The sequence below is a fragment of the Biomphalaria glabrata genome, chromosome 9 (assembly GCF_947242115.1).
Source record: "Biomphalaria glabrata chromosome 9, xgBioGlab47.1, whole genome shotgun sequence".
NCBI lineage: Eukaryota > Metazoa > Mollusca > Gastropoda > Planorbidae > Biomphalaria > Biomphalaria glabrata.
In genome coordinates, this window is record NC_074719.1 from 30,023,227 (window position 1) to 30,049,721 (window position 26,495).

Below are 26,495 nucleotides of genomic sequence, written 5' to 3' on the forward strand. Positions count from 1 at the left end.
TTATTTATTTCCAATATCATATTTCTTAAATAAACTGCTTTGCTGTTGTTTTTGTTTTTACACAAACACCACCTATGGCATCCTTCAGTGGCAAACGGCTATGGATTATCTCATAGAAATGAGATGAAAGTCTGGGCATTAGCTATGTTCTGAACCTTGTGTAGTTCCCCCTCTCTATGTAGCTGATGTGTCCAAGATATACCAGATGCAGATAGAGTTTGGGATTAGTGGTGTAGCAGGTTCTGCCAGGGTGTAGCACTGTGTGCAGCAAGCTGCCTAAGGGTTACTGGCTCCTGATTTTTTTACAGGCCTTTCCCATCTTTGGGTATATCTAGAAGGCAGAAGAGGAGGTGAGCTAAATGAGTAGTTTTGTTTGAACATTTCATGTGTACGGTAAATCAATGAGATGTTAGTAAGTAAACAAGACTGTGATTCAACAGTAGGGTTGAAAATTAAATCTTAGAAAATGGAAACAAGTACCACTAAATCAGGGTAGAGTACCAAGGGACTGGAAATAAGCTAATGTCACTCCCTTTTTTTAAAAAGGAGATAAGTTTGATCCATGAAACTACAGACCAGAATCACCCACCAGTATTACATGTAAAATACTAGAATACATATATGTAACAACTATTTAAACCACTTAAACATAATGTCTTTACTCCACACGAACATGGCTTTAACAAATAAAAGTCATATGAAACTCAACTCAAACGTCTAATTAATGATTTTTCAAAAGGCTTAGATAATAATGAGCAAATAGAATTTATTTGACTTTTCTAAGGCATTTGCCAATAAAACAATCACGACACAACTGTCACATTACACCAATGGATTCAGGATTTCCTAATTGGTAGAGAACAAACTGTAATAATGAATGGCTCCAATTAAACAACAATAACAGTCACCATAATCCTAATTCAGATGTACCATTAGGATTTAAATAAGTCACCTAAAAATGCATTATTTCATGAAAAAAATTAGATTATTTTCAGATGATTGCATAATACAAAAAATAAGGACAATACAAGGTACCATGCTGAAATTTTACAAAGAAAATTGGACAATTACAGAAATGAGAATCAAATTGAAGCATGCCTTTCCATGAAGAAAAATGCCAAAAAAAACCAACAGATTTGTAGATCTGACGACTTATCCTAATGTACTGGCATTAGGGTTTGTAAAAGAAATTTGTACAAATCAAACAAGAACATTAAAGTAAGTTGCTACTTAATCTTGGTTAGACCAAATGGAACCCCTCAACTCAATAAAACAGAATAGAATATAATAGAATGAGTTGCCTGAATCAGCCATGAAAACCAATAACTTGGCAAAGTTCGAATCTCTAATTAACAAGCTAAACTTGATTATCAGATGGATGTGTGTAGGATGTAATTATCTTCTCTTCTAAAGTAACGTCTGTAATTTAAAAGAGAATAGGCATCACATCTTTACAAAATCTTTAAATATTAACACACAACTGTGTAAATTGATTTAAACATTTAACCCTTTTTTCCTGTTTGTTTTTTTAAGTCTAATTTTTATCACATATTATCCTTATGCTTTAGAAATATTATCAAAGAAAAGTGGAATTGGCCCGATCTCTAGCAATCAAAATTTAAAAAAAAATAATATAACAAATTATATAATGTATCAACCCTGTAGTATGTACTTTTAATGTAAACAAATTAAACATGCTTCGACAATGTAATAATATTTTACTATCCTGTGAATGATTTGTCGTGTGAACTATTTGTTGTGAACAAACTGTAGGTGACAAGGTGTTGGTGAATAGGTTTTCTGTGAACCAATTGTCAGTGAGCATAATGTCGTGTGAACGAATTGTTGGGTGAACAAAATATCAGGGGAACGAACAGTCATGAAAGATTTTCGGTGAACGAAATGTCAGTGAACGATTTGTTGTGGAACCCTTTAATTTTATTCATCTCAATCAAAATAAGTCTAATCATTAAAATATGAGTCAACATAATTATGTTTACTTCTATCTATTGTCATGAAGGAAAAAAAACCTTGCAGAGCTACTATGTAACAGGTTTCTTTTGAACAGCCATAAATACATGAGGTTGTCGAAAAACTTACATCAACTTTCTGCTATTTAAGTTGAATCTGTGGGTTTTAACTGAAAGATATAAAGGACTGAATTCAATTGAAGGGTATATAATACCATTGCAGTAAACAACAAAATGGATTAAAGCAAGACAATTTCATACTTTAGAGAAAACAAACTTCCTTGCCAGACTTCTGAAGGTAGCTTAAGTTAGCGCCTTTGAGAATAATCCAAGAATTCAAGAGAACTTAATCAAAGTGACAGAAAGACAGAAATCAAAATTAACTTGTTGCACTGAATGTGTGCTGGAAGAGTGGTAAATGAGTCTCCAATGGAAGTTTGGACAGATGACCTGCATTGCAAAATCTGAAAAGGTAATTTGTTTTTGTTTCATATGTTAAGACAAACTCTTACAAGAATACTTTTTTTCACCACAATTTAAGTCATAACAGCCAAGAAAATAATTGACATTTGCAATCTTTTGTAGATGTATCAAACACTTGTTTTCTTTGTCATTTCAACTGATCAACCAACAATTTAGATTTATGAGAAAGAGAAAGATAGGAGAGAGAAAAAAAAAAGTTTAATTCGGATAATGACATGTGAAATAACAAGGGAATGAATCTATAATCAAGGGAATGAATCTAGATCTATCAGTATTTTAAACACATATATAAGTTCAATTTATTAAGTCTTTAAAAAAGACCAACCTGATGTTGCCTTGTGAAATTCCATAGGTTTTACTTTATTACCTGATCCGGGTTGGATCTGTTCTTCAGTATCAGACATCTACAACAACTTAAATTAAATTTGTTGCCTATTTACAAGCCGAACAATTTAAATGCACAAATATTTTTTCACAATTCAATTGATCAGACATGAAACTGGATCAACGCTCAAACTACATCAATAATACCATGGCAATGGCATCACAGACAAAATAGAACTGGGTTTACCCGAAGTAGGGTTCAACTTTAGAATAGCTAGCTAAAAGGCAGCATTGAATAGTTAAAAGGGAAAATGAGGTTGAGGGGGGGAAAAAAAGGGGGGGGGGATGGGGTATTTCGAAATACTTTAAAGTAAATATAACTGCGTATCCTAGCAGACCACACTAATAAAATAGTCGCACTAACACACAAGTTTGAACTATGACCTTGCAGTTCGTTAGGCCTAGTTTAAAAAAAAAAATTGCTGGGCTACCAGAGCACAGCTGAGTGCTAATCAATAATTCTAACAAACAGAATGCAACTTGATGTCGCAATGACTGGTGTTGCTTGGTGGTGTGGAGAATAAAAAGGGAATCGCGTTAATTTGAATACCAGCACACTTTGCTATTATATGGACTGCCCTTAATAGAACATTGATCTAGAATCTAGGTCTTAATAGCCCATGGCACAGGACATCTGTCACATCTGGTAAGCAAGAGAGCACATTCTGAAACACATAGGGCCTACGTTTCTCAAACTGTGAGGCGTCACCCCACCAACAAACACACGTCCTCTCAAATGGGCGAGAAGTCCTAGCAAAAAGGGGGAGGCCAAAAAAAGTTTTATTTTCATAGTAGTTATTAATTTATGTTTGAATATTTGTCAAATGACATAATTAGAAATTATTTAAACATTAACACGAGAAAAACATTGTTTACAAAAGACCTCCATTATGCAGCTTAAAATAGAATACAAATCTATACAAACAAAAATAGATCGAGTATCGAGTCAGCTGCTGGAACAAACTGTTATCCATTCAGCCAGCGGGCAATGCAAACTTGTGCAATTGTTTAAGGTATTTTCATTGTATTCTATGGAAATCTATAACTAGATATAGACTTCTGATTTAGAACTAGAATCTAAGAGTAACCTAGATTATATGTACATAAAAATATAAGCATCACAGATTCGATAATCTTTCAATAAACTTAAAGCAAGTTTAAAATTTTATAAACAACTCAGTTATTTGGCAAACTACGCAATGTTTTTTTTTTTGTTTTTATTGAATTATTCCAATGACAGGCCTTTAAATCTAGACGAGACGCAATATTTTCCTGAACATTACTTTATGAAACTTTTGAATCAATGATGCCTTACATTACAAAATTCCCGAAAGTGATAGTCCTTTCAAAACCGATGTTAGCTCTAGATCAGAGACGTTGCTAGCAATGTGCGGGTGATGTGGGCCGAACGGGGCATCCAACTTTGTTTTTATGTTGGAGCGTTCAGATGACTAGACCAATATCTGAGATGAACTGCGCAGTGGTTTCCAAATCAGGGAGCTCTCCATATGGGGTGTTTTGGGGCCAGTGTCTTGTTCGTGCCTCTTGGTAAAGAATGCAGTTTTGAAGGACATGGCCAGCATTCTCTGTTGCAATCCACATGGTAGATTTCACTAGTTTCAATTTTGAGCTTCCGGAACATATGTTGTCTCATTCTATTGTGTCCGGTTTTGAGGCGAAAAATTAGATGTTGATAATATATATATATTCGTAGGGAAAAGAAGGAAAATGATATTGTTTCTGTAGCTGGAGAGATTATTGAAATAGTGCAAACCTTTAAATACCTTGGTATTATCATAGGCAATAGCTAAATTTTACTGCAAATACTGATTATATCAGCAAAAAAAGGGCAGCAAAGATTACGATTACTAAGAAAACTGTCCTCGTTTAATGTTAGCGAAAAGGCCTTGGCTATGTTTTATCACGCTCACATCTGCAATATTTTATGTTTCAATATCACTGCCTGGTATGGCAATCTGAGCATTAAAAATAAAAATAAACTTTATAGAATCCTAAATGCTGTTGGTAAAATCATTGGCAAAAAACAAACCCCATTTGGGCAGTTGTTTGAGACAAACATCTATAATAAAGCTAACAAGATCCTCGAAATAAAGAATCACCCTTTGTGTCAGGATTTTGTGATTTTACCATCAGAAAAGAAATACAAGACGCCGATGGCAAAGACAAATAGACATAAAAACTCTTTTGTTCCCCTGGCAATCAAATCATTAAATAAGAACAATCTGATATAAACATTGTCACATGTAAATTATGAGTGAGTCTGGTGTGAATGTACATTTTGGTTTCTTATAGATATAATGTTTTTGTTTGGTGTAATGCACAAATATATATATATATATGAACAAGGTTGATTGGTTGGTCATTTGTCATTGTTCCAAGTAGATTGTTGAATGCGCTTTTTCACTACTGGATGATTACTGTTCGCATGTATCTTCAATGTGTTTTAGTTCCACTATAATCTTGTATTCAAGTTATCATTGTACAAGTGTACCGGAATACTTTGAGGTATTTATTGTGTAAAATTGTGTTTGAGAGCATAGAACTCATATTCAGCGCAATATTACTTCAGTTTATCCTAGTAGTGAGTTGCATTAAATGTAAACGTACCTTCCAATCCGCGTAAGTCTTAGGATTGTAGAGACAATACAACCTACAGGATCATTTACAACCTCCAACAGCTATTCGTAACTACTACTAGATTAGTGAATAAACCGTGTTGACGCCACAAAGGAATTATTCGACATTTATTGGAGATTCAACATTTTGCTGACAATCTTGATATCTGCAGGAAAAACGTATTTGATATTTTTGGGTTTTGCACATCGATACAATTTAAGCCATGTCGTACCCATAATCTCTGCCAAAGTTATTAAAAATAAGGTCCATTCACAACTCAAATAGTAACAATTTTATAAATATCTGTTGTAAATATGAATATATTTACAATTACTTTGCACAATCTCAAATCAAATTTTAGACGTCATAACCTTCTCCCGTATAAATCTCATTATTTTCTCAAGGTCGACATAATCAGTGTTTTCAAGTTTTGAGTTTTTGACACATCGGCACAATTTAGGCCATGTCGTGCCCGTAATCCTTCAAGTATTACTCTTCCTTTATATCACAAGGGCTAAATTCCATACAGTTAAATTATTAAAAGCAAGGTCTATTCACAGTTAAAATAGTAAAAGTAGTAAAAATTTAATAATTTAGTAAAAAATCTTTTGTAAATATTATATGTTCAGAGTTTCACAAATCAAATCTTCGTAGAAAATCACACCTTCCGGACAAAGCTCAGTACCTTCCCAGGGTCGACACTATATCGAACAGTGTTTTAAAGTTGTGCGCTCTAAAAAATTTCACCCTAATATCCTGGTATCTGGGGCAATCAATGAGGATATGTTCCACGGTGAGATGAGAGTCACAGTACTCACAAAGTGGGGGCTACTCTCTCTTCTGCACAAAGGAGAGCGTGATGTAGGTGTGGCCAATCCTAAGTCTGGACATGGTTGTGCTACCACGCCTTGTGAGACCCTTAGATGTGGGCCGCCACCTGACATCCGCCACAATCTGAGTTTATTGTGGGTCTCAGCCTCCCACAGATAGGTGGCAGAGGCAATACTCTGTTTCAGGTCCGAGCAGGAAATTAGGGTTCATGACACTGCTTGATTTAGGGCTCTCTTTGCTTCTCTGTCTGAGGTTTCATTTCCCTCTATGCCCACATGGGAGGGGATCCAGATGAAGGTGACATCCCTATGGTCGGCTGTTATTTGATCCAACAGCTTTAGGCTCTTATGTACCAATGGAATGTCAGTCTTCATCAGCCCCAAAGCTTGCAATGCAGATTTCTCGTCTAAGGAATGCATTCCTGATGAAAGCTTCCAGCCTTACCAGGTGGTCAGTTGTTGTCCGCCCCTGCCGGAATCCGCACTGGTAGTTGGAGATGATTTTATTTCTTTCAAGGTACCAGACCAGTCTGTTGTTTATCATTCTTTCCATGGTTTTGCAGATGCAGCTTGTTAGTGCTATTGGTCGATAGTTAGCTGGGTCAGATCCATCTCTTCCCGGTTTGGGTATCGGTATAACTGTAGCTTTCCTCCAGCTGTTTGGGAAAGCGCCTGTTTGCCATACACAGTTATAGATTTTTTAGCAGGATTGCCAATGACGATTCGGGAAGATGCTTGAGGAACTGATAATGGATTTCATCTTCTCCTCGCATTGTGTCATGTGATTTGTCCAACGTGTCCCTCAGTTCCTCAAGCGAGAACGGTTTATTGTAGTTTTCATTGTTCTCAGATCGGAAGTCAATGGGGTGTCTTTCCTCCCTGGTTTTGGCTTTTTTTTTTGGAATTCTGGCGTGTAGAGTGCAGTGGATGATTTATCTGCTAATAAGGATGCAAGGCAGTCAGCTATTTCCCTAGGGGACATGACAGTTCGTCCTTGGTTTTTCAAATGCCATATTGCATTTGATTCTTTCCCTTTGATTCGCCTTACTGCCTTCCAAACCGCTCTAGCAGAAGGAATTCCTTTTGGCTGACCGTATGGTTTGTCTAGCCTTTGCTCTGGCTATCCTGAATACATGTAGCTTTAGATTTTCCTGGGAAGGATTCTTTATAAATGCAGCCAGTCGTTTTTTCCTATCGCCAATAGCACTTTTGCAAGCTGTATCAAACCATGGTTTGCTAGGCCTTTTTGGATTTGCGGAGGTTAGGGGTACAACTTTCATGGCTATACTAAGTAGCTTGCTAGCAAAGGTATCAGCTGGGTTCTGTTCATCAAGGATATTTTCTGTGATATCCTCGGAGCATCTTTTTTTGGAATTGTTCCCGATCGGCCTTATTCAGTTTCCACCGCTGAGGTCCTCCCAATGAGGGAAGATTGTTTGTAATGATGATTGGGAAGTGATCACTTCCCTGTAGATCTTTGCTAACTGACAATTTAAAGTCGTCCAGTAGTCCGGGGACGCAAACGATGAGGTCAATGCACGTAAGAGATCCAGTTCCTGGGTGCAAGTAGGTCGGTGATGCATCATTAAGTATGCATAAATCAAGTTGGAGGAAGATATCCTCCAGCATACGACCTCTTGTGTCAGTGTTTTTGGATCCCCACATGGTGTTATGGGCATTGAAATCTCCAAGAATTATATAGGGCCGAGGGAGTTGTTTCAATAGGTCCTTCATGTCTGTTGGGTTTAATGGAGCGCCTGGTGGTAGATACAGGCTTGTGGGTTATCCTAGCTGCTACGGCCTGTAGTGTGGTCTGTAGTTCTACCCTCTCATGGGGGACGCTGTCCTTCACAATGATACAGACTCCACCTGATGCTCTCTCTATATCCTCAACATTCCTGCTGTAAGCACTGTAGCTTCGGAAACTGATTCTATCTTTCAGAAATGTTTCCTGTAAGCAGACAGCTACAGGAGTCTCAGAGTCCATCAGTAGCTGCATTTCCTCATAATTGGCCTTGAGGCCTCTACAGTTCCACTGTACAATTCTGGAATCCATGGCTTATTCTAAATGACCTACTTGGAGCTATTAGGCCTTGGGAGGCCCCCGGAGGGGTTTCCCTTTTATTCCAGTAACCTTGGTTTTTTATTCTTGGGTTTGGATTGAGAGGAGGACAACCCCCTTTTGGGGGAAGTCTTTCTGACTGGAGAGGGGAGATCCCTCTGGTTAGAGTGGAGGTCATTTCCTCCTCCCTCACCTCGGGCATCCTCTCCGCTTTGATTTCTCCCATTAGGGAGTTGGTCAACCTCTAATTCAGTAGAAGTTGGGGTGTTTGGCTGGGTTATCTGAGGAGAACCTGTGTCAGACATTATGTATCCGGGTTTTCCCGGAGTGTTGGCTTTGACACGATGCTCAGTCTCCATGCTCTCATCAGCGAGCAGAGAACCTGTTCTTTAGGATGACAACAGGGCTTTCATGTCTCTTCGGAGGTGTGTTCTTTGGCGGTGTCCATGTATGCGTCTGTGTGGCTATGGATCTTCCTGTCTTAGCCACAACCTGGGCGTAGGTCTTTGTCAAGCCAAATTGGCCCATGGGTAGGGCCAATACAGCCGATTTCGCCTGGCTGAAGGTACATCCATTTCTTGCCTTGTACTCCTGCACGGCAACCTCCTGTTTCCATACAGGGCAGTCCCTGGAGTAGGCTGAGTGGCCAGTGTGACAGTTTGGGCATTTGAACTGGGCTGTGCAGCCCTTGTCCTTATGACCCTCTCCAGCACATCTGGTACACACAGTGTTCCTCTTTCAGACTACCGCGCCGTGTCCATAACCCTAGCACTTGAAGCACCTCATGGGGTTAGGTATGTAGGGCCTCACTGGAACTCGTAGGTATCCTGCCTTCACATACTCTGGCGGTGTCCTAGTTCCGAATGTGAGGATAATAGTGGCGGTTTTGACCTCCTCACCATCCATGCGCCTGGTAATGCGCCGGGCATCATCGCCGCATGGGTGACTCGTTCAATTCCCTTCACTATTTCCTTCTCGGAACATTCCAACAGGTCTCTAGAGCTGATTACACCTCTGCTGGTGTTCAGACTCTTGTGTGGCATGACTTCCACTTGGAGATCAAAGAATCTTCTGCTTTGTATAAGCTCATCAGAGTGTATCTTACTATCAACTTCTACGAGAAGTTCTGACGACTTGTGCAGCTTAGATACACTCTTGGGCTCTAACACTACTGACTTAAGTCCCTTGTAGATGAGAAAAGGGCCCATCTTTGTCAGGTTTTCCCCTCTTCTGTGCATCTGACCACCAGCTTCTTGTGGCCTCCTCTTTTTTGCCTCTACTCTTCACCTCTTGCCCAGACACAAATCTGGGGCAAGTAGGGGTTTTTTTTTGTTTGTTTTTTTTTTTTTGTCCATGGACATTAGTAGTAATTTGGCACCTGTGCTCCCCATCCGCCATCGAGTCCAACGAGGGGACGAGTCACTCGGACGTCCAGAATGAGCCTGCCAGGTCTACACAGGTGCTATACTCAGTCAGCTGCTGCATCGGACATGTGTCCGATACAGCTGCTCCCTGATCGACACTCCAGCCACTACCCTCCTGCATAGGTCGATGACCTTATGCTGGTAACTCAGCGTGACCAGCCGGTTGACCCTGAGAGGGCCATCTGGGCCTCAGGTCTAGGGGAACTTAGAGCCAAAGTACTGTGTTGTGGTGGTTTTACCTCGGATAGTCACGCATTCAAATACCAGGATCTCTTTATCCCCCCTTACCCGTCGCAGTCCACAGCAAACGGACTGGTCTAAGACGTAGTGAGATTTTAAAGATAAGGAGACAGAGTGATGGGTAACGAAGGCAGACTGAGGAAAAGAGGAGGCAGACACAATGATAGAAAAGAAGTAGGGCACTTTTGAGCTCCAAAAAATGCTAATGAAAGAGGGGCGCAGTTTAACGTCATGTATCGGGACTAGGTAAAATAGAAAACCCTTCAGTCTTGTGATAGATGAAATAGAAAACCTTCAGTCTTGTGATAGGTAAAATAGAAAACCTTCAGTCTTGTGATAGATGAAATAGAAAACCTTCAGTCTTGTGATAGGTAAAATAGAAAACCTTCAGTCTTGTGATAGGTGAAATAGAAAACCTTCAGTCTTGTGATAGGTAAAATAAATAACCTTATGTCTCGTGATAGGTGAAATAGAAAACCTTCAGTCTTGTGATAGGTGAAATAGAAAACCTTCAGTCTTGTGATAGGTAAAATAAATAACCTTATGTCTCGTGATAGGTGAAATAGAAAACCTTCAGTCTTGTGATAGGTGAAATAGAAAACCTTCAGTCTTGTGATAGGTGAAATAGAAAACCCTTCAGTCTTGTGATAGGTGAAATAGAAAAACCTTCAGTCTTGTAATAGCTGAAATAGAAAAACCTTCAGTCTTGTGATAGATGAAATAGAAAACCCTCAGTCTTGTGATAGCTGAAATAGAAAAACCTTCAGTCTTGTAATAGCTGAAATAGAAAAACCTTCAGTCTTGTAATAGCTGAAATAGAAAAACCTTCAGTCTTGTAATAGCTGAAATAGAAAAACCTTCAGTCTTGTGATAGATGAAATAGAAAACCCTCAGTCTTGTGATAGGTGAAATTGAAAAACCTTCAGTCTTGTGATAGATGAAATAGAAAACCTTCAGTCTTGTGATAGATGAAATAGAAAACCCTCAGTCTTGTGATAGGTGAAATAGAAAAACCTTCAGTCTTGTAATAGCTGAAATAGAAAAACCTTCAGTCTTGTGATAGATGAAATAGAAAACCCTCAGTCTTGTAATAGCTGAAATAGAAAAACCTTCAGTCTTGTGATAGATGAAATAGAAAACCCTCAGTCTTGTGATAGGTGAAATTGAAAAACCTTCAGTCTTGTGATAGGTGAAATAGAAAAACCTTCAGTCTTGTGATAGGTGAAATAGAAAACCTGACTCCTATGTAATATTATATTCTCTGCACAACTTGATGCAGCCAGTAGCATAGCAAGTCAACGTGATCATCAATAGTTTAATAGTAGAGAACATCAAACTGGCTAATGGCTGATAAACAAGAGAAATATTAAATAGCATGATTTCTATTATCAGAGGATTTTAAGCAGTCTAAATCCTTCTACCATCGTTTTAATTGTTTTGTTTTGCTGAAGAAGTCTAAAACTCTTACACTGAATTGAATAAACTGAAAGATATTTATCAGTCCATATAAAACCTCAGGTCTTTTTTTTTTGTTATTCTAATACATTTTCCTTATTTTAAAAATAATAATAATAATAAATATTACTATCCGGTTATTGACATATACTCTTCATTTGGTAATATTCAATATTATTGATTTACTAACGAGTTTGGCAAATAAAATCATTCAATTTAAACTTACCATTACCAGCCTCATCCTTGGGAGTATCGCTAACAAATTCCATGATGAATAGTGTGAACTTCAAAGTAGAAGTGGCTTTGATGCCCTGCTAAATATCTAATGTTGTTAACTATAGAATCATTACATGAACTACCGTATATAAAAAAAAATAAATTATTTCCTTAATATTACATAGAAATGCACAGTACTTTTTATGCTTTAATCAAAGACTTCAGTCAAAATTAAAACTTAGACGACTATAGAACAATGCTATTAAATTATTACACTCAAAATATGTAGTACACTAGGAAAAAGTGTTTTCTAACTGAAACCAAACAAACAAAAACTTGCGAAGGAAACAAAGTTGCATTATACCGAACAGAAGTATGCAACTCCTTTGATTAAGAGGGAGGGAAAGGTCAAACAACCATTTCTTATTTTGATAGCAAAATAGTAAGCCAGCTCCTTTGTGTTGTAGTAGAAAGCGTTGAAGGCTAAGGCTTTAAGTTGAGCTTGATATCCTTATTATCGTACAGGACTCATAGCACAGAACGAGATGCTCTAGGAAGCTGCATCATCGTGACGAGATCTAAATGTGAACCAGTTCCAAATACACAGTTGTCACACGTTTAACTAAACAAACGTGGGGGGGGGGGGGAGGAGAGAGAAGCACGCAAACACACACACACACACACACAAACGATGGACTGACAGCATCAAATAACGGAAGAGACTAGTGGTGTCAAAAACAAATCGTGAGTAGCTAATCCTTTGAGCAGGTTTTCCAAGCGTCTAACGGGTAGGCTAGGCTAGGGTCAGAGAAATGGTAAAGGCAAACGTACGTCCACTTTCACGATATCAACTACAAAGAAGAAAAAAAAAGGAACACTGGAAGCCGAGAGAATACACAGAATAAATGTGAATCACATTGGACGTTTTTTAAAGTGTCAATAATTTTGTTCATGTTTCAAAGTGTCTACATAGAATGAGTCCAACCTGTCCATGAAAGTATTCAAATACCGTAGTCTAGTTCAAACGTTTTATTTTTTTTTATTACAAATATAATACAATTATTAGGGATAAATAGCTAAAATGCAGTAAAGAAAAAAAAACACACACGAATTCTGTAGATATTAAATATTAATTTCAAGCATCAAAAGTCTAGCTCTATTCTAACGTACACTATGTAAAAGATTAAAGTAATGGAGCATCGAGCTCTAGATCTAGATCTATTCTACTAATTATATGAGGTATTTAGACACCAGCTGAACGCACGCAGTGAAGCTAGAGCGGGCAGGCTCACGCTGGTTGTACGTCGGTACGCATACCAAATGAGAGTTTCGGCGGACCATAAAGATACAACACAAATAACATTCGAATGTATTTCTCGACTAAAATATATACAATAATTTCACTTCTACAAATTAATATACTGTTTTACGAATGCTCCGTGGTGTTTTTGATTGTTCTAAAATTCAATCCTAAATCGGTAACTAATATGACCCTGCATCAAGTATAGGATTATACTCATTCTTCCTCTACAAGGAGGTGACAAAAGATTGTAAAACCTCGAGTTGGCAGGCCTACAAATATTAAAAACAATTATCGTTATTTAAATGTGTCACTACTATCAATTCATTATTTAAATCCGGTATCATGATAACGCCAAGAACTAGACCAAAGACTGTCTCTAAAACACTTTATGGCAGATTTAAAAGAAAAGGCATCACAAAGATTAAACATAATAAAACACCTAGCAGGAACATCCTGGGGAGCTGAAAAGAAAACCTTAAGACAGTTATACACTGGATATGTCAAATCTGTAATGGATAACTGTCTCTCCATACAAGTAGCTGCCAACAAAACCTATCAATCATCATTAGATACAATCCAAAACCAAGCCTTGCGGTTAATTAGTGGAGGTATGAGAACTACTCCCACAGCAGCCTGTGAAATAGACTCCAATATTGAACCTCTTAAGTTAAGGCGCAACAGAGCAGCATTAGAAGCTATTGAGAGATACAGAAGGTTGGAGGACGATCATCCAAATAAATTACTAACACAGAGAAATAGGAAAAACAACCAAAAAAAGCAAAGGACTCTGATCCAACTTACTGACGAACTAGCCCTAAAACACCACCTACCCAATAACAGAGAAAAAATTACCAGGTTTTCAAACATTACACCCGGACTAAACTACAAACAACCAACCATCAAAAAACATTTACTAAATAACACCTTAACAAAAGAATCAAATCCACTGGAGCTCAAAGTAGGCACGCTTGAAACAATCGAAAGCTATCAAAAAACAGCTATCCATATTTATACAGACGGATCGGCTTTCAAAGCTACCATCAATGCCGGTCTTGGTGCCTTCCTGGTCTTCCCTAAAAATAAACACTTTGAGATAAGCGCACCCTGTGGTGATTACTGCTCAAACTTCCAAGCCGAAATTGAGGCAATTACCATAGCACTCCAGACAGTGGAAAACAAATTATATGAAGGAGTGCAACCACCATCAGATATTGTTGTCTTTACAGACTCCCAATCTACTCTGCAAGCACTTAACAGCAGCACCTCAAACAGCCCAAGAGAGTTGACAACACTCAGTGTGATAATCCACCAGATGATATCAAAATTAAATATCAATATTACACTACAGTGGATCCCTGGACACATTGGCATCATGGGAAATGAAAAGGCAGATAAGCTATCAAAGGCAGGTTCATCTATGGAACAACCAGATAGACCTGTTAACTACCTCACCCTAAGGTCAATGTTAGTCAACAATCACAAAGAGGAGTGGCTCAACCAATGGGCATCAGGAAACACAGGCAGAGCCATGTACAGAGAAATGACTACGCCTAACAAACTGGACAGTATTAACTTCCTCCCCCGCAAAGAACAATCTACAATCTTCCAACTAAGAACAGGACACACACCACTATTAAATTACCACCTGAACAAAATAAACTCCACACAACTACCCCTTTGCAGACATTTCACCCACCCCTTTGAAACCGTAAACCATATCCTCTTTGAATGCCCCTCCCTAATCCACCTTAGGCAGACCCTACTTCCACTACAGCCCAACATAACCAACACCCTTTACGGTAGTGCTGAACAGCTGAAGAAAACAGCACACTTTTTTTCCTTGGCACAGTCTGCAAAAGAGCTCACAGCTCAGCAGCAATAAAGCTGGCTAGAAGAAGAAGAAGAAGAAGAAAATGTGTCACTACTATCAATTCATTATTTAAATCCGGTATCATGATAACGCCAAGAACTAGTCATACTTATCACCACAATTTCAAAATGAGTTTATTCCTCTTCTAGGATACACAGAAAATTAACGAATAAGTGGCATCAAAAGAATAAAAATAGGAACTTTATTTGACTCCACAAATGATATATTATATCTCATCGAGAGCTAATGTCGAAAGTTTTTAGCTATGTAGATACTGTTTTACCAGCTACGTCCTTTATGCCAGTGAGGGCAAAATGGCGCCTGAGTTGATCTTTAAAGCGTTTACGGGGGAGGGGGGAACTCTGTTACACCTAAGGAGTGGCTTTGGTCTGCACAGTCCACATTCCACTATAAAAATGCCTAGAGCAGAGTGATTGTCTGGTTATTTCACAAAACGTAAGTAATGTCCGATTATATTTCATCAATAAACTGTAGATCACACTATTTGATTTCAAATTACATACGTGGAGTTCAACAAAGAATTGTTTGTAATTAGTGCACAATTAATGTTCAAACTTAATAGGACTTGGTGTAGCTCAAGATCCAATCGTTGTAACATTTGTTGAACTATTTGAAAGCAAAGCATTTTTTCTCATAGTCAACATCAAGATTTATAGCTTTTACAATAAAGAAAAGCGCAGGTCTAAAACAATGTCTCTCAAACTTGTATTGGGCTATCCCCCAAAACCCCCACCCAAAAATAAATCGTTCACAACTCCCCATCTAATATAATATGTCTGTAAGCATCGGGATCAAGCTTTTTCCTGCATTGTAATCCTCCGAAATTCATTGAATTTCGGTCTATAGCCAACTTGCTGAATTGTGAGATCTATTCCTAGGCATTTAAGTTGATTGAGCATCTACGTTCGTAATGGGCTTCATCATAGTACTGGTCTTCAGAAAAATTGTGCCAAAATTGTTTGCATAACAAAGTGTCCATTGAACGATGGTACGTCAATCGGAAGAAATGTAACCAATTCTGAATTAAGTGCCATGTAAGAAAGTACTCACTAGAATCTTTGTCAAGATCTTTATGAACAGACGCTTCTCACAAAACATTATGAAAGGTCCTAATTAGTAGATGAAACGACTTCATTTAATGTAATAATTTATTTTTTGAGTACGTTATTGATAATAATATTTTTAATTGACTAATGCTCAAATCTGGATTACAACTACAATAGTTTTTTGTTCTTGAAAAAAAACAACAATTTCGCGCCATTTTTCAGCAACCTAGGAGGTGGGGAAAACGCCACAGTTTGAGAATCGATGGGCTCAGAATCTAAACAACTCTCAAAAATGGAGAACTTGTATAATTCTAAACGGAAGAAAACAAATAGATTGTAGATTTAGATGTAGCAAACAAACAAAAATGTCTTTTTACCGTCTAATTATTTGATTGCACTTTGTCCTAACAGTTTTACTATTCTACTGCTCATTAAATTATATTCTAGAATCAGATTTGTTATAAATAAAAGATTTTCATTGAAAACCGCGATTATTATGTATCCAAATCCAACACGGTGAATACATCAGATTTAACGTAGCTTAAAATCTCTTGTAGAATTGAATTCAAATAAGCATAACAATAATTATTTACAAGATAGATTAAGTAATGAAATAAGTAGTTAGTTCTATGTGAAATTAAATAATTTAAAAAAAAAAAGAAAATTGTTAATGTTTTAATGTTTTTAAAAGTCTTCTGGCACTTCTCTGCGTGTGGCACCAGGAGCATCATGGCTCTCCCACTTAGCTTATGACTAAGTTCAACTTTGTTCACACATATTTTTTTTTTATTCAAAACTCATTATTTATGATTTTCTGTTCTTTATAGAAGAGGATGTTTGTTTGTTTTTTAGCCTCAACAACCCTGACACAAGTGATGGTTTAATATTAAAATCTCCCCTCCAAAAAAAAATAAAAAATAAATAAAGCAAAAGAACAGTCACAAAATTCCACCCCCTTTTTTCCTGTTTTTTTGTATTAATTCTTTTTTTTTTTGTTATAATTTTGGGGTCACCAAATTGTTTCAACTAGAGCCTACAATTATCCAAGGCCGGCCCTGGTGGTTGTAATCCCATTAGTGATCTCGACAGTTAAATAAGTAGTGTAGTGTAATCACTTACCTATGTTATAACCTGCTTGACTTGATCTTTTCGGAGCTTCTTCCATTTTTCTTTTCAATGATTTATAGATCTGATTCTAGATTATATTATATATATATATATATATATATATATATATATATATATATATAGAGAGAGAGAGAGAGAGAGAGAGAGAGAGAGAGAAAAATTGCGCGCAATAAGAATTAAAATATACAAGATTACAAAGAGAGTTTGTGTTACACAAACTCAAAGGCGCGGCCGCCGTCGAAGTCGGATCTGCATATTCGCAAATAATATTCAAGAGGTGATTTACTTTTGATGGTCAAAAGTAATAATGTTTCAAAGATTCATTTGCCATAAATTTAAATTAAATAAAAAATAGTAAATTAGTTTTAGTATATTAAAACATTGCAATATTGATCAAAACGTTTGGAAATGAAAATCTACACTTTTTTTTTACACTTGAAGTTTAGAAATTGAAATTCTACATCTTAATCTAGTCTATTTTAGTCTAAACTAGATCTAGAAATTCTAGATCTAGACTCTAAAATAATTTTAATTAGAATCCAGATCTAGATATACTGTAATAAAAATCTAGATCTAGTTTAAAAAATCTAGATTAGATCTAAATCAAGATATCATTCCTTTTTTAAACGCGAGTCACATAACGAGGCTTAATAAACATTACTATACCGAGTTCTTTTTTCATTTCATTTGAAGAATTAATTCCATATAACGTCAGAGGGAAAAAAAACACTACGTCACACGGCCTAGACTAAAAATCGCCTTCATCATTACGAGCCATTTATCGAGTGTTCATAGACCTTGGTGCACCGAGTGCGTTCTTTTAGCATTTCTTTAAAAAAAAATCATTCCATATGACTTCAAAGGAAAAAAAAAACACTACGTCACACGGCCTAGTTAGGCTAAAAATCACCTCCATCAATATGAGCCATTTATCGAGTGTTCATAGACATTGGTGCACCGAGTGCGTTCTTTTAGCATTTCATTTAAAGAATTCATTCCATATGACGTCAAAGGAAAAAAAAACACTACGTCACACGGCTTAGTTAGACTAAAATATGTTTTCATCAATACGAGCAATTTTTCGAGGGTTAATAGACATTGGTGCACCGAGTGCGTCCTTTTAACATTACATTTAAAGAGTCCATTCATATGACGTCAAAGAAAAAAAAATTCCATTACCTCACAATAGGCTAGTACCGATATCATAAAAAAATGTCTTTATTTACACGAGATATTTAACGAGGGTTCATAGACATTGGTGCACTGAGTTCTAATAGAATTTATTTAAAGAGGATCAAAGCCGCATTGTTTTTACGTTTTGTCTGTCAGTCGGTCTGTCCGTCATCTTCATATAAAAAAAACAACAACTAAAAGTTATTAAAAATTGATTAACCTTTATTTTACGTTTCAAAACATCGCAATAATTTTTAGGTATGAACACAATTGAAAAGTTTATATAATAGATTGTTCCGGATGTTTGTATAAATAGTAAAAGAAAAAGAATTTCAGATAAATATAATACCGTTAATTAAATTTTTTGGATGGTCTCGTATAAAAATTAGATGTACTACAGCCATGTGGAGAGATTTTCATACCTTACTTTGGTGTTTGGATTCTGTTTTCCTTAAAAATCGGAACATAATATTAACGATAATTAGATTTTTTAATGTTTTAGGTAGAAAGTTAAATGTACTGTAAGAGAGTAGTGAGTTAAAATATTTTTCATAAAAATCCGTAAAAACATTATTTCGTAAATGAGAAGATTATTTGTTTATTAATTAGAAGAGGGAGTTCAAACAATTATTTGGCGTTAGTAGATTTTTAAATAAATTCGGAAATTTCTGGCGACGATTTGTAAGAAACAAAATCCGGAACATTCTTTATCCATTACAAAACTTCTATGTTATGTTTCAGCAAGAAAATTAAATGTCTAAAAAGTAATTTTCAGTAATTAATTCTAGTAAATTACTTTTTTTTAAAGCCCTGAACAACCTATTGTCGATATTTTTAAAATTTGTTTAAAGATGAAAATACGGAACAATTTGATATTGATAACCAAATTATAGTGATGCATTGTCAAATAATATAAGTGTAATATTAGTAAATTATGCGATTTCAAACAATCATTAGGCATAATTCATGTTTTATAAAACAATATCCGGAACATTTTTACACTTAATGAAATATAAGTCAGTATAGAGATTTTGATTTAGCATTAATATGCTATTTACATAAAAAACGGAACAACATATTATTGATAATGTGTTTTTGCAACGTTTAAGCATGGAAATTGAATGTAATATAAATTAGAAGAGCAAACAAACATTTGTTGGGGTTGATTAGTTTGGCACAAAAAAATCCGGAACAATCAATTTTTAGATACTTAAAACTATTGAGATGTTACGGGAGGAACATTAAAGGGTAAATCAGATTTTCAATAGCTTTTAGAGTTCTAGTTTTTTTTAATCTAATCGTGACGGACAGACCGACCAACAGACAAAACGCACAAAAATAATCTTCTTTTATTCGGATGGGGGCACTAAACAAAAAATAAATAAAATCTGATTTTTTTAAAAAGTTTAAGGAATTGGTTTAGCACCTGATCATGTTGCGACGTTACGCTACTGCACGAAATTCGCTGCATAAAAAGTCCATTTTAAAAAAATGTGCGTGATATTTACATACAAAGTGCATTATTAGCCTTTATAAACAAACAGAAATGTTTTCTTTTAATTTTAGCAGCTAGTTGACCAGAAAAAAACATCTTTAACTATTATTTATATTTGTTGTAAACATTTCCTGTACATTTTTAAAATATATTTGACTTTGTGATACTGAAAATACACAAGAATTGTCCATCTTTGTTAGCATATTGTAACATTGCCTCCCTTACATTTACGTAATTGTTTTAGAATTGGTGTATTTTTATGAAAAAATCGCTTGCATAATTAATTTTATAAATTAAACGGTTTTCTTTTAGAAAACCAAAAGTAGCCGTTGCACCTAAACTTTTCAAGCCGCATTTAATGATGAAATAATATTTTTCATATCTCTTCTAGTTTTCGAGATCTGAGTGTGACAGACGGACAGACAGACAGACGGACATTTTGCACAAACCTAATAGCGGCTTTTTCCCCTTACGGGGGCCGCTAAAAATGTGAAACTGTTTAATAAAGTAATAATAAAACAATTTAAGTTGTTAATTATAAAATAATTTTTTTAGACATTTAGTATCTTTGCAGTTGTGATTTAGCTTGCATCGAGTTGCGAACTGGGAGTTAGGCAATCCAACACTGAGTACAAGCACCTATTTCTTTTATACTAAAAAAGCACTATGCTATATATGCTAATGCTATATATATATATATATATAGAGAGAGAGAGAGAGAGACAGAGAGACAGAGAGAGAGAGAGAGATTTCTATATTATAGATCTATACATATTATGATAAAATTACAATATAATATTTGTAAATATATATAGAACTAACAGTACACACCGGCTACGCCCGTTGATTTTTCCCAGGCATTAAAATGTTTATTATGGCAGTAACACCATTTTCTTATCTTGTTGAATTTTAATAAACTGACCTCATTTAAACGATGAACCTAATATACTTTTTTAACCCGTGAATTAGTGTGATTGTTACAACAAAACTTCTATTTCTCTCTTTTTTCGCTCTCTGGAGTCCCCATTTATTTTTACCTGCGCATCGTAATTTCTCCCACATACACTTGTGACTTGATTTGGAAAGCCCCACTTCATAATGTGCCCCCGACTCATACACGCTCTCATATTTTGGGCCCGTTAATTTTAGTAGCACTTTTACTCCACCTCCACCCTCAACAAAAAGTTAGTTCTTCGTACACATTCCCGTTCACATTTCTATATTTCTCTTGGTAGTTTATTCTCTAAATAAAAAGTAATTTATCCATTTGGTTTTATTGATTGTAATTATTTATTTGACCACTTTAGAATGTAGCGAAATGACCATAGATCTAAATTTATATTTTCAATGCTATTAGGATTAGTTGTTGTTGCGTATCTGTCAAAAATCGTTCTTAGTGGGGTTTTGCAGTTAAATTTCCCTTTCTATAAAACAAAACAAAACAAAAATGCAAACGAATATCCCAAAATTCCAAGAGCATAGCTAAGGAAGATTTGATTTTAAAACCCCCTCCGAAATTTACTATAAAACCCCCTCTTCAATATAAAAAAGCAAATTACACACTGAAAATGCTATGAGCGTAGTTAAAGGTGTTTAGGGTTTACCCCCCCCCCCTTTCAGCGGGGCTTAAAGCTAAAAAATACATCTTCAATATAAAAAAAAAGCAAATTACATACTCCAAATTCAATGAGTGTAGCCAAAGGGAGTTTTCAGTTTTACCCCCCCCCCCTTTTTTCAGTGGGGTTTGAAGCTAAAAACATACCTCTTCAATGTAAAAAAATAGCAAATTACACACTCAAAAATCTTTGAGCGTAACCAAAGAGGTTTTAAGTTTAAACCCCCCTACAGCGGGGTTTGAAGCGAAAAAATACCTTCTATAAAAAAAAGCAAATTACACACTCAAAATGCTATGAGCGTATCCAAAGAGGGTTTAAAGTTTACCCCGTCCCCTTCATCTGGGTTTGATGCTAGAAAATACCTCTTCAATATAACAAAAATGTAAATTACACACTAAAATTCTTTGAGCTTAGCCAAGCCAAAGGGGAGTTTTGAGTTTAAACCTCCTACTCCAGATGGCCTTTTTTTTTAGTTTAAAACCACTCCAGATGTTTTTCAGTTTAAAATCCCACTACAGAGAGTTTTGAGGTTGAAAACCCGTTGTTCAATATTATTCTAAAGTAAACTACACTCACCAAATTCTATGAGCGTAGCTAAATGGAGTTTTGAATTTGTTAAAAAAAATCCAGAGATATTTAGTTTAAAACCCCACAACAGAAGATTTTGACGATAAAACTTCCCTTTTCAATATAAAATCTAAAGCAAACTACAGTCACCTAATTCCAAGAGCGTAGCCGAGAGAGGTTACAAAATTTCTACCTGTGGCTGGGCTCCATTAATAAAGTGCAGTGGATAGTCATCTGCCAAAATAGAAAAAGACTAAATGTGGCTTAACAAAGATGGCTAAGACGGATTTCAGGAGTCAGTTATAGAGATCGGGTCTCAATCAAGGAAATACTATGCCGAACTCGGATCGACCCCTTGGTAAGGTTGTGACAGAGCGTCGCATGAGGTTTGCGGGACATGTATTCCGACAAAATGAATTACGCATAATAAGAGTTGCAATGACATGGAGGCCATTACGAGGAACAGGAACATCTTGGTACAAACTTCACGCCACACTTTCATAGAGGTCCTCAGAGCAGGTGGGAAGAGGCTTCAGACATTGCCAGTGACAGATTTTTGTGGAAACATCTTGCCGCCCAATGAGCCGAAAGGAGCGGGAGGATCTAAATCAGTAAGAGTAGCACAAGTTTTGAAATGAAACTTTTTAATAGCAGAATAATGCACAGTAGATACCTCAGAATATGCATTTTTATGCTTTCAATACCGGAAATAGTGCTTGGCGGCAAGACCCCATTGCTTTAATAGGCAGGTAGTCTGAAGAACCTATTCTAGGGTATAATAAACGTCTTCCGAAAGAATGAAGAGTCTGAATGTAATAAAGATTAATTATAAATACACACACACACACACACATATATATATATATATATATATATATATATATATATATATATATCGCGGGGGGGGGGGGGGGAGAAAAAAATCCCCGCAACCCCCCGAAAAAAATCCTGGTTACGCCCATGCGTCTGCAGAATGGAAGCCCGCCGCATCCCTAAACGACTCCTGTGTGGCCAATTAAGGGAAGGAACGCGCTCACAAGGCGAACAAAGAAAACGCTTCAGGGACACCCTCAAAGCTTCTCTGAAAGCATTCAGCGTAAACTCAGCCACCTGGGAGACAGAAACACATGACAGAGCATCATGGCGTCGCGCTGTGAAAACTGCCGCACAAATTGCTGAGGAAATTAGAACACCGCTGGCAGAAGAAAGCGCCAGAGAAAAACAAGCCCAATGACACTAGCTCCAGCTGGAATAACCTGCCCAGTGTGCAGCCGATCATTGCGGGCTCACATAGGTCTCAACAGCCACATGAGGAGGCACAAAACCCCAGTGCAAAGCCCTCAGCCCCCCGGATGACAAAAGTGGTTATCATCGAACCACGACGGACGAACTATATATAATCTATTAATCACATTTAATGCTTCGTTAATGATTCATATCGTAGAGTAGTTTAAATGCAAACACTCCATTAACATATCAACAAATAGGCCTACTATATCACAGCAGAGACATGTTTTCAGCAGAACTTACTATTACCGCAGAAATCTAGACAACTTAGCTTATTACCGACAATAGGCAGGTTGCTCCACTTATTCTTACTATTGAAGGCGCACTTCCTGATCGCAGATCAGACACCGATTTTTTTAGAACATTAAGACAGTTGTGCTTTTTGCGCTCACTGATGTCTGTTTTTTAGATAGAAATTGCAGCCATTTAAGAGTAAGAAACATCTTTTCTGTAGGTTTGAAGCACATACAATGTACCTTACATTCAACAACACAAAAATTCTGCCAAACAGGAAAAATGGAAGTGTCCTTTCATTAGGGATGAAAGAAGGCTACGAAGAAGAATGCTAGGCATTTGTGACAAACATAGATATAAATCTTAGTATCATCTTATTCAGTGCTTTTTTTGTAAAAAAAAATAATTAAAAAATAATAAAAAATAGATGGATTGCCTTTTAACTACTAATAAATTAATAAAGTGCCGGTACTCAGTGATGGATTGCCTAACTTTTAACTGCTAATAAATTAATTTTAAAAAGTGAAAATACAAGAATATTAATAATGTTTTTCCCCACATTGAAAAAGGTGCCAGTACGCCGTGCCGGTGCAAAAACACTAATCTTAGTAGTTCAAATTAAAATTATATCATCAGATTCTATAATTCCATATTTTTCTATTAAGTATAATTAGCCTCAAGGTTATTAACTATAGGCCTATAATATATATTTCAGTGCAGTATAGAATAGATATAATGTTATAGATCTAGATCTATTAGAAAATAATAATAATAATTATTATTATACTATTATTTTTATAGACTAGCAATTTTAACAAAAATATTATTAGATTTTATACATCTAGATATCTATAATAATAATACAGGCTTGTCTTTGAGTCCGAAGATTAAATTAATGCAGTATTTTACACCCAGCTCAGACATAACCATTGTCAGCCGGTTGTTGATTTAGATTCTCTTTCCGCCGTCTAGTCCTCAGAAGTGGTCTCAAATGTGTATCCCGCGGCCTTTGTGAGAAACCTCCAGCTGTCCCGTTCTGAGGCCGCGTGCAATCAGGTGCTCTCTTCTATGTCAGCTAAGGTAAGTTGGCGCCTAAGCTGATCTTTAAAGTGCTTCCGTGGGGCACCTCTGTCACGTCGACCAATTTTTAGCGCACCAAAAAAGACTGCCTTTGGCATTCGTTCGACTCCCATACGGGATAGGTGCCCTGCCCATCGTAACTGTCGGACCATAAGAAGTCCCCCTATACTGCCCATACCGGCGTTTGCAAGAAGTGTGTGTGTGTGTGTTTCTATGGTGACGGAGTGAAAAGGTTAGCAATTGGTTGTGAATGATGTAATGATTGTCGTCAGCGGTCTTTAAGTAGGCCAGGAGACTCAAGAACGCCAGACAGAAAACAATGTGTTTTTTGTAGAGAGTTAGATTTTGTTCGGAATACCATTTTATAGTATTACTTAGTCTTTTCATCCTGGTTTTGATCTTAAGTACTTTTAAACGCATCTAATACGCCCGTAGAAGAAACTCAAACATCTCATGAGTAATATGTCAAAGCCAGACAGCCATCATACAACTACAATACCAAATTGACATCCCAACAAAGAACTGAATAAACATAATGTGCATTTTTCAGCTGCCATTAGCTCAAGACCAGTACAAAGAAGAAACCAACGTTTACCACCACAATAGAGAAATCGTACATATCATAATACTTAAACTCAAATATTCAGTGATTGTTGACATTGCAACAAAAACTACCATCTCCTAGCAAAAGATTGTTTTACAGATACCTTTATCAAAATAACAAAAGGTCACAATATCAACATTACCCATCAAGACTATTTTGACCAAATAATACTCATCAATCCAAAAGACATGAATCTCCAGGTCCCAATGCCCAACATAGAAATAGAGGTAGGACATACTCAGTAACAAAGAACAATTATTCTTTTATCCAGCTATGGTCAATGGCATATGTCTAAGAGACACTGGAGCATCCACTTTGTTTCTAAAAAAAAATTAGTACTACCTGAACAGAACCAGTATAAATTGGAATCTGTAAATTAAGGAGATGGACATCTACTTCAATGTCAGACTGCAGTTATTCAGGTTGATTCTCCATGGATAACTGGCATTATTACAGCTATTGTGATGGGCAAACCTATTGCTCCGTTTGTAATAGTCAACATTCCAAATAACAATGATGACATTTTTAAAAACTGGCTAAACACTAAAAAAGCAAATCATGTCAGCTTCCATCATGAACAAGGATTAGTCATTGGTGCCATTAATAAAGAAGAAAACACCAATTAACAATCAAATATTCTGATTGAGCAAGTCCAAAATACCAGTGAACAGCCTAATGATGATTTAACATTACAGACCTTGACAAGAGAAAAATTGACTACACATCAAAAACAAGATCCAACATATCCAAGTATTATGGACCTGTTGTCAAAACTTCTAACAAAAGAATCCAATTCAAAGTTAAAAATGATGTCCTCATTAGATTATTCATTACTGAAAATACTAAACTTCAACAATTTTTGGTACCACAAATACTTAGAAAGGACTTATTACATGGTGGTCATACATCTCCTTATGCTGCTCATACTGGAAATAGGAGAACCTTTCAAAGAATCAGTCAAAATCTCTCTTAGCCAGGAATTCAAAATGATATCAAATTATTTATCAAAGGTTGTAAACCTTGTCAATAACTCAATCCTATAATATAAATCCCCATTACAGAAAACTGATAAAGCTTCCCTACCCCTTGAAAAAGTATCCATTGACATCATAGGACCTATGCCCCATACTTCATCAGAAGGTCAAAAATATGCTCTAACCATCATTGATAGTGCTTTCAGATATCATGAAGTGACTCCTTTGAGAACCATAACAATAAAACAAGTTTACAAACCTTTGATTCAGTTCTTCACTAAATTTGGATTTACCAGTTTCATCATTTCAGATAATGGAAGTCAGAATCAGAGTCCAATCAGAATTTCAGAATGCCCAGAAAAATTACTCAGTATTGAACACCGCTTTAAATCAATT

General features: G+C 36.3%; 1 protein-coding gene across 7 annotated transcripts in view; it reads right to left on the reverse strand.

The window, feature by feature from the left end:
• LOC106066792 (mechanosensory protein 2-like) overlaps positions 1-26,495 on the reverse strand; it is a 61,668-nt gene that overhangs the window by 28,653 nt on the left and 6,520 nt on the right. For 3 of the 7 annotated variants that reach the window (XM_056042927.1, XM_056042932.1, XM_056042929.1), the window contains exon 2: positions 17,061-17,136. In XM_056042927.1, coding sequence (XP_055898902.1) covers positions 17,061-17,106 — 46 coding nt within the window. In that variant the 5' untranslated portion in view covers positions 17,107-17,136. Of the gene's footprint in view, positions 1-2,778; positions 3,048-11,711; positions 11,841-12,807; positions 12,918-17,060; positions 17,137-26,495 lie in introns of those variants that run through there. The other 4 variants (XM_056042930.1, XM_056042931.1, XM_056042926.1 and 1 more) reach the window with 4 other exon arrangements.